Source organism: Battus philenor, unplaced genomic scaffold, assembly GCF_028537555.1.
Source record: "Battus philenor isolate CCGP_79_NKW_IND1 unplaced genomic scaffold, ilBatPhil1.0.hap1 SCAF_22, whole genome shotgun sequence".
NCBI lineage: Eukaryota > Metazoa > Arthropoda > Insecta > Lepidoptera > Papilionidae > Battus > Battus philenor.
Genome location: NW_027181685.1, coordinates 7,037,460 through 7,052,038, shown reverse-complemented (window position 1 = coordinate 7,052,038; position 14,579 = coordinate 7,037,460). Strand labels below are relative to the sequence as shown.

General features: G+C 29.5%; 1 protein-coding gene across 2 annotated transcripts; it reads right to left on the bottom strand.

Moving 5' to 3' along the window:
• Positions 1-1,993: 1,993 nt before the first annotated feature.
• Ndfip (Nedd4 family interacting protein) lies at positions 1,994-13,973 on the bottom strand. Of its 2 annotated transcripts, XM_068766873.1 has the most exons (7): positions 13,822-13,973; positions 13,626-13,734; positions 11,195-11,331; positions 10,245-10,307; positions 8,187-8,322; positions 6,640-6,825; positions 1,994-5,176 (listed from the first exon to the last, which is right to left on the bottom strand). In XM_068766873.1, exons 1-7 carry the CDS (start codon positions 13,834-13,836, stop codon positions 5,073-5,075), a joined length of 750 nt encoding a protein of 249 aa, XP_068622974.1. In that variant the 5' UTR covers positions 13,837-13,973; the 3' UTR covers positions 1,994-5,072. The 2 variants fall into 2 exon arrangements, with proteins under 2 accessions (XP_068622974.1, XP_068622975.1); XM_068766874.1 differs by lacking the exon at positions 10,245-10,307.
• Between the last annotated feature and the right edge of the window lie 606 nt (positions 13,974-14,579).

The following is a 14,579-nucleotide window of genomic DNA, read 5'->3' as shown; positions in this document are numbered from 1 at the left end:
CACCAGAAGTAAATAACTGTAAAGAGGTTTATGATAAACATTATTTATATTGTTATATAGGACGTCCAATAACGTCAAGCCAAAATAGATTCCTTTGTGGTATTAACAGGTTTCGCGAGTTTAATGGAAAAGAACGAGAAAAGAGCATTGTCTAAACCTTTTAGATAATTTAGCTTGAGGGCTTTCCAGCGGACCTCAGTTCGGGCAACGGCTCCCATGTCATCTTTCAGCGCAGAGGGCACTTTGCCTAGATCTCATTTCAGGTGGCAAGGCTCGAGAGCCTGGGAAACTTGGGCCATGACGCCACATATTATAACCATTGCAACCGTTTTGAGCCCGCTAAGCTCTTACATCGTTTAAAGAACTAGGCCTCTGAGAGGGAATCTTGGTTTAAACTGTCACTGGATAAGTAAACCTGTACTTGATCAGTTGCTATCACCTGGCTATCAAGACTGCTATTTCAAAAAGCGTTTCCCGCTGGTGAATGTGGCGGACGAAACTCTGACAATCATCGATATCCTGTTTGGGATAATCGAGAGTTATCTGGAGACAACTATAGATGTTGATATTCTCAACCAAACCCCCGGTCAAAAACGGCTTGTTTCGGATAGGCTACGAATCACTTGGTCAGCTGTCTTATTGAGCATGTCCTGGCTTCAGAGAAAATAAATCAATAAATATTCATGTATTTTTAGTGAATCCTTTTTACAATAGTAAATTAAATTGCATCGTGTGATATTATTATTAAATAACCGTATCTACATATCTTTATATTCTTTTTTTTTCAGTTACTTTTTACCCAAAGATCAACTTTTGGAAAAAAAATCCTTTTGCAATAGCCTCATGTTTTCTAAGAAAGTCTTATAGCTCATTTTATCAATGTCTCAACTCAAATGAAAACAATTGCTAGAACCTATTAATTATAATTTCAAACATCTGATTTTTTTAACGTTTTTTCCTGTTTGCCACTACTGCTCTATCACCCTATGCTTTGATGTTGTTTTATAGGTGTATAACATACTTACCTGATTACGTCAATCAATCCGTAGTAAAGTAGCATATCTCTTAATTGGCATTAAATGTTATTATCATCTATATTTTTCATACCACCGCTTATTTCTTTTAATAAAAAATATCAATCATTGTAGTGATTACACTGGTTTTGCAAAAGTATTATAACTATATAAAAGGAAAAATCTATGACCAACCTGGTCAGTTATATCCGTGTAATTTTTCATATAATATGTAAACTAATAACGGCTGAACAAATACGACTTTTGATTTAGATTTTCCATTAGGGCACAAAGGTTTTTTATACGAAGAAATTTACAATGTAAACAGCAATTTTTTCTCATATAAAACACAAACTATATTAAAATACCTTTACTCTACCTTCAAATATTTAAAATAAATCAAAACCAGAAAGACCATAGTATGTAATAAAACACAAACATGTCCAAAATTCCGCAATACCTGACGACGAGTCTTTGACGAATGTTAGACGTGCTCGTTATGGTGGCCCTTGGTGGCTCAAGGTCGAAATGGAAGAGACCACCACCAAGATCACCCACGTAACTAGAAGAATTGCTAGTCTAGTGGCAATGAGCGGGGCTCGTTGCTCGTGCAACAGATGTTTGAAATCGAAAGGTTCTCGAATGACGACTAATAAGTTGACGCGGCGTGATTAGACTCCACATTAGGTGGACCGACAACGTAGTTGAGGTCGCGGGAACACGGGCAGCGATGTTTAAGGAATACTATGCCTTGCAAGGGGCGTCTATAAGCTGAAAAGAAGAAAACAAAAAATATACAAGATATTCATAAAGCCTAATAAAATTATTTAAGTCCTTTTCACCCTTTCCTCACCTTTTGTATTGCAACAGGTCTTTTGACACATACAAAGTCAATTGGGACAATAAATAACACAAGATACATTTTATATAGTACATTTAATCAGAATAAGATTAGAATGTATATTTGTGATATACTTAATAAATTATATTAAAGTATTTCGCCCATAGTAAACATTCCAATAACGTTACAATTTATTATTACAATAATAAATTAAACGTAACTAAGCTAAACATATAAGTGTAAAGTAAAAACTGTTTCTTATTCTAAGCTTCATTCCAATAAATTTCAAATAACACAAACTAAATAATATTGCACTAAAACAAAAAGGTACATCTAAAAAAAATGTTTTAATTTTTGGTGCAACAGTTGGGAGAAAGCAAAGGCATTTCTCAACTCTAACAACATTAATTATTCCATTTTTAACTCATGATGTAACGAATTTATTATAGTATATATTAAATATCTTTATTTTAAAATGATTAGGTTTTTAAAAAGGAAGAAAAAAACATTTTTAGGAATCTGTAATAAACAGAGATTAGATATTCAAATGCATACTCCTAAGTATTGGCTTGATACGGAAAACAGCTGAATCTGAATCAACCTATCATGTAAATTGTCGAGTGACAAATAATTATCATTTCATTTGTTGGATGTTCACTTCTGGACAAAAGCCTCCAGAGGTTTCCGGTCGGTTGGAAGAGGCCTAAATCCAACACCCTCTTAAAATAATTCTTGTTAATTCATCCATTAATTGACTGAAGTAACCAATATAATTTCTTGCAAAAAAAACTTTAGGTAAACAAACAGGAATATTCAATCTGTGGCAATAATATAAAACAAATATGTTATATGCATATATGATTTTTTTTAAACTAAAAATAGAATAAAAAATACATATTAAAGATAAGTCCGTTACATCATTATAGTGCTACCGAAACTACTGTACCGTGCTTTAGGAGAGCGTTATAAGGATGAGAAAAAAAAGAGTATCGGCGCTACCTGCGAGCGATGACGTCCCCCGCCCGTCATGCCGCGCTTATACATAAGGCGCGGTACAGCGGTTTTGTTAGGACTATACTATCTGCAGAATAACATCGATTTAATGACCAGAATATCTAAAAGATTTAATTTTTTTATTTACCATCTCACTACATTTTATCATGCCTAGAGGCATGGAGTCAAAATATTCACAGTTAAATAGGAGAAAGATACAATTATAAAGAATTTATATATTAATATTAATTAAATAATAAAACGAACAGTGCGTCAATTACTTCCTTATCATGACGTTTTGTGTTACAGATTAACAATAATTGGAAAATCTGAATTTTTAAAATTAACAACTTACATATCTTAAATTTTCTTAATTCTTTTGAATTATCTAATCTTTATAAAGCTGAAGTTTATTTTACGATATTAAATCTAGTAACCAACTTACAAACACTGATGTTATAAGAAAAAAATTCCTCTGTGAATAATGTTATTTTTATAACCTTTTCACGTAAAAATTATAATTCTGAAATTTATTTTACGATATTAAATCTAGTAACCAACTTACAAACACTGATGCTATAAGAAAAAAAATTCTTTCTATAGATAATGTTATTTTTATAACCTTTTTACGTGAAAATTATAATTTGTGACATAAAACGATGACTAAAGATCGGATGACCAGATTAATATTAATCGTTTAATTGTTAGCTTAATATAGAAACCACTTTTGTATTGACAATATCAGAATAAGAAGAATATAAGTTACGCATAGATTTTCATGCAGGTTTTAAAATTCACTTTTAATTTTAAGATAAATATAAAACAAAGGTAATTCCGATCCTCGATCTTACAGGTGACTATTGACGTAACATCGAAAAAATGACTTATTCCAGCTGGAATAAGTTGATCATAAAAACAAAACGGACTCTTTGGTCCAGGTTCTAAACCTAAATTATAATTTTTCTATGAACATAGCATTATTAAGTATCTCGTTTATAACTCTAATTCAATCCTCTGTTATCATTACCTTTAAACAATACAAAATTAAAGCCTATAATATGCCTAAAAACTACTAATAAAATCTAAAAAAAAAATACGAAAATATCTTTAATGTCTTTAAAGAAGCTCTTGTTGAAAAAATAGTAAATATGGAGATCTACTTAATAATAAAATATGCTAATTTTGATATTTAATAAAAACTTATCAAATCATTAAGTAAAATCTGAACAGTACAATACTAAAAATATTTTTGGAATTCATATAAAATACAAGTTGTTCGTATTATTTATGTTATAGTGCTACCAGAACCGCTGTACCGCGCCTTAGAAAAACGTGGGGGGGGAACAACATAAAGAATGCTCTCGCCTCATTGCCGCGTGCATACCTAAATCGCGGTATAGCGGTATCCGTAGCATTATATCAAATCCTGATCAACCTTTGTTATACTTTGATGTTACTTCGGTCAGCTTATGTAAAACAATATTTTTTATTTCTTATTGTCATAAAGCGAATGCATATTCGTCTAACATTTAAATGATGGTATAAATAAAACTATTTAGTATAGAGGAAAACCCGAAATTCAAGTGAGAAAGGACGAAAATATTTCATTTTGTTTATTCAAATATTATTATTCGTTTAAATTTCAGACAAGTTATAAAGCCAGTTAATTATGCATTCAAATATTTCACATATTATTGTATATTTTTTGATCTATATGATGCAATTAAAATTTTTATAGGAGTGTTTCTGAATGCAATGCAAATTCAAAATAGATCCATCTTTATAATGATGTAAATGACACTTATCACGATACAATTCAGATGAACTATTGAATAAAAATGTTTATGGTTAATTACGAGCCATAATACATACACATTCAAGTCCATTTTACAATGCAATATTCCGAAAAACACAGAATGTATAACAAAGCTAACAGTCTAACAAGAATTATATCTTTTACATTTATTCCTTTAACAATTTTTATGTTACATGTTCTTTGAACGACACAATCATGAAACTATGAACAACTTGTACTTATAAAATATTAGATAAATTTAAAACTAATTTAATTTACATTGGCAAAATAATTTAGCAAATGATCTTTAATTTATACAAAGCACTGTGTTTCTAAACATTTTTTTTTACGAAAGGCTTTGATAAAATCCACGTCAATCTAGACATTCACAACAATTATGATGTGGGTGTGATAAGTGATATATAAAGATTTAATAAAAGAATAGAAGTCTCTCTTGTGCAGTGCCGGACAGAAGACGCCATCCACGCTTTATATTCAGGTACTGGATAACTGCGCGTACGCAGATTAAAATACCTGCGGCATATCAATAATAATTATTACAAAAGAAATTATTGTTGTATCATCTATTTATATGCATGCTGACTAGTGTAAAGCATTAAATCAACAAAAGTTTTAAATTACACCTTTTTATTTTATTTATTCCATTGGAAAGCGATAGATTAATAACTTTAGACAGTAAAAAGTCTGCAGGGATAGGTAGTAAACAATAATTAATTTTAATACACAATAAGCCGAATTTTAAAAACGCTTCTGTCTATATCATCTTAATGTTATTTTTTTTTTTTGAAACAATATATTTGGAATAGGTTATAAATAAAATGAGCTACATTCGCTACTTTAAAGCTTTTACATCTATAACCATTGACATGGTACCAACACGTAAGAGATTTTCACCTATATACTGGACTCTTCACGATATCTCTGGAAACATAAGGATTAGAAACTTGAAATTCGGTACGCTTTCCCTTCAACCAGTAGAGGTGAGACAACCACAGACTTTTCGAAATTTCACTCGAAAGGAGGCTCAAGGACGCGTTCATAATATTTGCGAGATGAGCCGGGGCAACTCATCTAGTTTAAGTTTTTCTTATATAATTTGGTTAAGTAATCTGTTCAATCAACGAAAAATAAAGAGCTGCCGATCTGAATTCTACGCTACATGCTATATGCTACTTAATTTTGTCACATAACATTCCCTCTTGATTATTTTTGTAAAGTTTAGATTAGTTACATTCATATCAAGTTTGACCTTTTAAGCCCGTTTACATTTACTTAAGTTAAAAAATGGGCGACCTCTCAATTATACTTTAAGGGCTCAAATTAAGAAAGTCCTTGCAGGAGCCCTTGAGTTTATGCAAAGATATTTAGCCTAAATCCCGTCAATATTCAGCCATTTTAAAACTGGTTAAGCTGTAAATGTCAATAGATAAATGGCATTTATCAATAAAGTCACATATGTTATAAACAAAAATTCCAAGTTCATGTGACATAAAATATTTATACTGTGCTATTACAGACTATCCTTTCTCTAAGAGAAGATTACATATCAGGGGTGGCCAATCTGCGACTCGCGAGTCACATGTGGTTTTTTGAAGTATCATTTGTCGCTTACGATTAGTATATCCGGGTTGCTTTTTGATTTTTGTGTTATCTTTTAAAAAAATATTATCGTTCTGTGTGTATTTCAAATTCTTTTAATTCACTGACAACAAATATTAATATTAAAGGACCTAACTAACCAATTTTTTTATAAGGAATACACATAATTTGTACTTTTAGGTTTTCAATAAATATAGTTACTAAACTATCAAAATGTATTTAATTACAGCATGTAAATAATTTTGAATTTCGAATAATGCTCGCACTTATATGGTGCTTGGCCACCTCGTTTATATACTAATAGCGTGTCAAGTTGTTAATGCTCTGATGTTATATAATAAGAAGCTAACTAATCCCCTGTAATAGTTTAATCTTACCGAAAGCCATGATAAGCCACCAAAGCCAGGAGTTCTCGTGCGAAGCAAGCTCGGTGGAATGTTTGACGATCAGCGTCCATTTGGCAAGCGAGAGGCCAAAGCCCGCAAGAGCACCGTAGCGGCTGGCCACGGTGTGACAAAAGCACATCAGCAGAAGGAAACCGATCCAGTTAAACAGGAATGCCACTGAAAATTAGTGAAGATAATATTAATTATACAGATTTATTCAGTAATCATTAAATTCTAAAATGACAAATAAAGTGTTATTTTAAAAAAATGTATTCTCCATTCATATTAACCCTTTGCACTTAAAAATAACTATCGATCAAGACTGAGCTATGCACAATTAGAAAACTGCATATGTGTTAATCAGCTTGTCTTGAAGAAACAGCTCCAAACTTCTCGTTAAATATTTCAAATAATTTCATTTTTCTTGTTTGTTTTTATATTTTAAATTAAAATTTGTACGTGAAATTTCTACTTTTTTAAATTTTAATGTTTATAATTACTGTAAACTATTATGAATAAAATTTTCTAAATTATTAATAAGTGTTACTTTACGTAAGGGTCCCCAAAACAATTTTTAACTTAAATTGCCTCGTTGATTAAAAAAGTAGCTCGCCTCTTATGTATAATTTTTATTAATTATTTTCTCATTTTATTAATTTTATATCATTGGTAAATTTCATTTAAAAAAAAAACAACTGTTGAGCTGCTAGCTAGATCACAACATTCATTAATTTTCGATGCAAAAGTGCATGTAAATGTCTACTTGAATAAAGATATCATTATATTAATTTTAAATGAAAAAAAAATTGTGCTTTTATTTTACCCAATGTTAAAAGGAGCTTTTAGTTTTATACATGAAGAAAGTTCAAACAACATATATAACATATAACAAAGTTAAAACAACATAAATTTCGTAATCCTTTCTAACACGTATAAACTTGTCATTATGAGAAAAAAATATGGCATCATTGACTCTGTAAGTTAAAGCTACCGCGTTCTTTATACATACATTATTACATCAAAAAATGTGTGAATATATTTACGTACATTTTTATTTACATGTATATATGTTCGATATCTCTCAAACAAGAAGAGTTACTAATAAGTAGTATGATAAGTTAGCAAGTAAAACAGTTTTTTATGTTAAATCACTGAGCAATAGGTTTATTTTTAAGGATGTCACCGACCGGCCTTGTGCGCTGTTTATTAGCGCTGACATTGTACGGCCAGTGTTTTTTATTACAACATAAGATAGTCTACGTTTAGAACGAGACTCCAATAAATCATTCAAAACGTCTTTCATGTTTTCTTTGCATTTGGCCTGTTAGATAAGAATTTATCAAAATGGATCCATGGTCGGTATTCATATTGGAACAATCTTGATGCCAGCTCTTGACCCCGTGCAGACAATTTTTATTTTTGGTTTAGTAGATGTTCAATAATTTTCTATAATTCCTTAATACGTGGAAAATTTTGTATAAGTGTTTCATGTTACACATCAGCAGTAGTCGAGGCGACCTAAACGTAAACGGACATACCAAAGAACGAAGTCATAAACATCACATCAGTTCCAAGCAGGCTGTTCTCAGGGTCGAGCTGTTCTGCAGACGCTTCAGTCTGCTCCACGGTTACGAAGGCCGTGAACGTCGGGCGATGTTGTGGCGGTCCTTGTATCTAAAATATTTAAAATAGATCTATATAATTATAATTAATAAAAAGTATAATATTAATGATTTGAACTGTCTTTACAAACATTTCCACATAATGTTTAAATTATATAGAGAGACACGGATTTATTTCCCCCTTTCATTAAGCTATAAGTCAATAAATATTCTCTTCTCTCTTTTCAACCCTTAAAAGTCCACTGCAAGGTATAGACCTCCCTCAATACCATTCCAGAGAGGAAATACCATAATCGCCACGCTTGGCAGGCGGGTTGGGGATCGCAATGTGCTATTATGGTACGTAGAGGGCGCTATTGCCTTTCCTCTGGAAACTTGTGATCAGAGGCAATCCTATACATTTAAAGCAAAAAAATTATATAATAATGTATTCCGGGAATTGAACCCGCGACTCTGATATCTATTGTCGGGCTCAATATAAATATTGGTTATCATTTATTCATCAAATAACCATTGAATTACTAGTAACAACAGATATTATTTTTTATTTTGGCTAATGTAATGCAGACGCGATTTTTATAACAGTGGCAACAATTTACTATGTGTCAAAATTTTATGTCAAAACATTAAAGAATAATAGTAGATAAAGTAAATTAAAAATACTTAAAAACTATTTTTGAAATATGTATGTGTTACTAGTGCTGTTATAAACCAAGCGCCCTTACAATATGAACCGAGTTGTGAAGAATTACATCTAAATATTAATGCCACTCATCATATTAAACAAATTAATATTATGATAAATGAAAAAATTAGTACAGCAAAGCTTCTCTTAATAAAGTTACATATGTATATTATACATTCAACGTTAGCCAATAGACGTCTAATGCAAGCCATATGCCTCCCCCAAAGATATCTATGGACGACATACCACAATCGCCACAATTGGCAGGAGGATTGACGATGGATAGCCCATTCTCTAGAAACCTATTTTGTGGGTAGTGGAAATCCTCTATAATTAATGCGGAAAGTATTAAATTACATAAACTTTCACACCAGGAACCGAAATCGCGATCCACAATCAAAAGTCCCCTATCGCTGGGCTATCAGCTCCTTTTATAAAGTAATAATTTATTATATTAATACATACATTAGGTACAGAATAATAAAAGGATTAAATTTATATATAAGAAGTAGTTACTAAATGATATATAAAATACTTAACTTTTATTAAATTAGTAATGAGTTAACAATGCTAAAAGGTACATTTTTATATACCACTTAATTTAAAATTTGTTTTATATCTTGTGTTGTCTTTGAAGACTCTTAAACAAACTATATTATAGCAATACATTAATAAAACAGTGCAAATGTTATGGAAAATTAGATTAATTTAATTTACAGCAGTAAAAATAGTAGATAAGAATGTTAAAAAAAAACATTGCAAAAGGAGGTGATCATAAAAATAATACTGGAATGAAAGTGTAAAATTTTCATAAATGATTTCAGTCCCATAGATATCGCATATTTCTCTTACTAATTAAATACAGTGTAAACTCCATATAGCAAATCACTATTAAGTAGTATTCAAAACTAAGTAAATAAAATACATAGTATTATATAACTATATGATATACATGTTACTATCAAAAATTTTCTATTTTACCAACTATTTTTACAGTTTCATAAGAAGGTTAGTTTTATAATGTTTAGCTTTGATTGAAATTCTAAATAAGTTATTTGTAAATGTTTAAACAATTTAAATAAATATTATACAAAGCATATTACAATTCGTCTGAACATTACATATACATAATATAGTATGTAATTAAAAATTATTTTGTTACTTTCCAATAAAACAATGATATATTAGCGCCATAACAAACTTCTTTATTTCACTATACAGAAGTTACATTGTATTCTGTCCCATAGGCATTTGTTCTTATGGATAAACTTTAATATGTGAAGACGTACCTGCAGTTGTACATCTACAATAGAGGGTGGTCGGAGACGACAGCCCGGTCTTACATTACCGCCCTGTGAGTACATAATGTATGGTAATACAAGTTTAAAGTGATGTTTATAAAACCGATCAAACTTTTGGCTTTTATATTGTTGAAGATATTATGAAGCAGTATGCAACTATAAAACTAAAATTCAAAACATATCCCAGACTTATATGAAATGAAATTACAAATATAGGAAGACATGACATAGCAAATTTATAAATTATTATGTGATCAAATCAATACCCAAATATATATGCAATTCATTAATTTTTATAAACAATACATATAAAAGTGCAATAAAGGCTAACCAGTAAAATATGTTATTAGATCCAAGATATGTAAACAGAGGCCAAATATTAATATGCATAGTCAAAGTAAATATTTGTTAAGAATCACTTATAGAAAAATTACCAAATCACTTTCAGAGTCCATAGCTTTGCATGATTTCATTTATTAATAAATTATTATATATAATACATTTACATAGACCATCTCACTTGTTCATTCATGACTAATAATTTTTCATTAAAAAATATATTCTATAATAAGCCAAAACTTAAAATTTTGTAGATATGCATCAAAATATCCAAACTCTGTTTAAAATTATAAAATAATTAAAATTTAATTATTATTTGTTAATGGTGCTAATTACATACATGATTTTATTTTTAAAATTCTTATTGTGATAAGTATTATAAAGCCAGTGAATAATCTATAGGACAATATTTGATAAAATTTTACACTCCAGATTGCTTTAAAGATTTTCATTCCAGGCAATTGAAAGTACTTTAAGCATCTTGCCATGTATTTGCAAATTTCATGCAGATTAATTTGTGAGTAATAGCTATTATAAACCGAATAGTATCATACAACCTTAAGCATGTCTTAATTAATTGTTAGTTTATAAAAAAATACCTGTTGTTGCCCTTCTCCTTCCATCTGTTTCTCACGCTGGACCTCCTCATAAGTTGGTAGCTTTGAGTTAGCAGCTACATCATATGGTGGAGGGGCTGAGAAGTCAGCCTGGGGTGGTGGTATTTCATGAGAGTTACCTATGATTATTATACAATTAATATAAGATGGGATAAGAGAATAGATTAATTTGTTATGCTTGTCAAAATTAGATGCAGGTGTAAGAATGATATGAAATTGATTCTTAAAATGATTAAAACTTTTACACATTATCATAATACAAATATGACATTAATTTTAAAATTTAATTTCCTTTTTTTTTTTCTTTATGATTAATGTCAGTTCACAATTGAATTTAAGATGTGTCTTCTTCAAATAGAATAAACATGAATAAAGAAAATGGATTCAAATGAACAGGTGAAATACATTCAAATAACATGAAATTGAATATTGAATGAATGATAAAAAATAACTGCAGAAATATATTGGAAAAAAAATATATTGGATTAAAATTCTATATATTATTTAAAGTATTTTTTTATATCTACTATAAATATTTTGTAAGAAGAGATCTTCAGAATAGTAGCCATAGATCCTTATCTGACTTGCCAGCCAAGTTTTATCAACCTCTGGCCTGAGGTGATGATAATGACCAAAGTTTTTTTTAATGAAAGTACTCATGTCCATATTCACAAAAACTGTTTTTTTTTTAAGGGCAAAGAAGGAAACACGTGTTTTAAGAGAAGCACTTTTAAATATGTAATTGCAATATAATAAAAAATTAAAAAAGCAGGTATGCTATAATTACTATGAGTCATTTTTTTTGCGATTAGGTTTTTGCGTTTTGCATTGCATTGCGAGAGGGTTATATTTATTACATATTTTTCTTCCTTAAAACTGTCTAAATTTAAGCAGTATCCACCACATCAGTGCTTATACTTGCTGTTAGACAAGTAATGTTATGATAATACTATGTTCAGGTTTCTGTCCCTCATAATATAACATTTTTAAATATATAACAACAAAACCTTATCAAAGCATCATTTTTGTGTCCATCTTATTATTATTGATGTAATGATATTTCATGATTACTGTGGAGTACTAAAGTGGTATTAAAGTATGACAAAATTCCATTTTCTCTTACATAAAACATTACAAAGGTTAGAAAAAAGCATAGAAAGCAACAGATTTATATTTAGATGGTGCTTATTCGATAATGTGTAATATACTATACACCAACAACTAATGAACATATTTTCAGTCATAGTCCCTAACTAAACAATAATGATAATAGAGAATTAATGTTTTTGTAAGTTATTTTATTCAATAACAGAATGTTCTCCCATTGTGTCCCCTGATAAGGACAAAACTTATAGCTTTTATTCTTAGGTCTTTGGCTGTAATCTTGTATGCTACAATTGTTGTAAGATAATTAAGTATAGTAGTTTTGTTAATTAGTAAAATACTTGTTATACTGGTATCCAACCTAATTCTTGGTATTTTCTTGTGTATATTGTCATAATTATTGTGATGGACTACATGGGATCCCAATTAGAGAATGTTCTAATTGGGATGATTGAACCAATATGTATTTTTAAGCAGAGCTTTCCTTACTCTTGGTTAGGTAAAATATCTGTGTTTGACTAGTGTTTCACAGGCATTCTTATAAAATATTCAGATTCTCAAATAGAAGATCCGAACTATGGTTTATAAACTTTATGATTAGTTTGAATAATATATATATATATATATATATATATATATATATATATATATATATATATATATATATATATATATGTATATATATATATATATATATAAATATAATAATAATTTACTGGAAGACCAATTTACAGTTTTCTCAAACTGGCACTGCAGTCTAAATTCCAAAAAGATTGGTAATTGAAAATGAAAAAATACCAGGAATATTACACTTCAAGGCCCAAGGTAATAGTGTTATGTATTTAACAGTGTGTAACAGATCATATAGATTATACTCTTTTTGTCACTTTTATTCTTGTACTCCTATGGTACATTGTTGATCAAACAACATTCTTATATGAACATTGTAGCTATGTGATAAGAATAAGATAAGGAAACAAACTGTTTACTACACCATTTTCTTAGTGTATAGACTGATTTTAATAAAAAAAAAGTATGTACTTTTCAATGTATGATGAAAATGGCACAGAAAGGTCAAGTATGACATTGTATATAGTTAGCTTCCTGTACTGACTTATAATTGAGATATAAGGCAAGTATCTATATATAAACAAAACGATTGATAACATTCTTGCCCCATTTTAACACAGAACAAATTTATAACGATTACTATCTTATTTAATGTAGCAACAGATTCTTATTAACTATTTTTATAAATAGGTACATAGTAGCATTGTGGAAGCTGAAATAAAAATTTATGCTTTCTTACTTATTATATCAATAAAAGGTGCAGGCATATTTCCGGTGCCTTCTATCGACGACGGCAAGATCACTCTCAGATGGCCCGGCGGGCAAACGTTATCGACTCGAGATTGGCTCTGTAACAAATTGATCGAACACTTTCACACATCACGACACACGACGCAAGCAGTTACATAAATAAACAATTAGCACCGATAACGTACCATGTTTTTATTCATGTATTTTGAAAAGATTACACAAGTTAATATGAGATATTATCACGATCTAGATGAAAAATGTAAAACGTCCACACATAATTCAAGAATCCTTTGCTAATATTTTTTCAGAGCTTTGATTTAGCTGCAGTACCACCCGACGTCCGATAATTTGCTATAGATAATATTTAAACGAAAATTAAAAAAAAACTTAAGCAATAGAAAATAATAACCAATCGTAAAGAATAACAAAAGGATAATTTAAATATACATTAATAGAGAAAGACGAAATTATATTTTAAAATGTACTAAGAGTTAAAAAATATTATTTTTGATAATATCTTGAGTAAACTCTAACTTTGTAATAAAAAATACAATGAGAATAAAATAGAAAGTTAATGTTAAGATAAGATTTTGTATTGTTTCTTAAAAACTTTTTAGATTTCCTTTAATATTGTACGCTATTTCTTATTTATATATTTCTTATTATTAGGTATTTGGTTTGATGTATAAATTTCTGTAGTACATATAATAAAAAAATGATTATGTGGAAAAAGAAAAGAATTGATAATAGTCACTGGTACTGACGATGATGCTAATTTTAAGAAGCATAACTGTGACTCCAACGTACTTTAAAAATATCTATTTTAGAGCTATGCATAATGAAAGCTACTTCACTAAAAAGAGATTACAGGAAAAAAACCTTAGAGAAGAAAGTTTAATAAAATCACAATTTTTGTAGCAACTCAAGTCGTGTTAAAAATTGT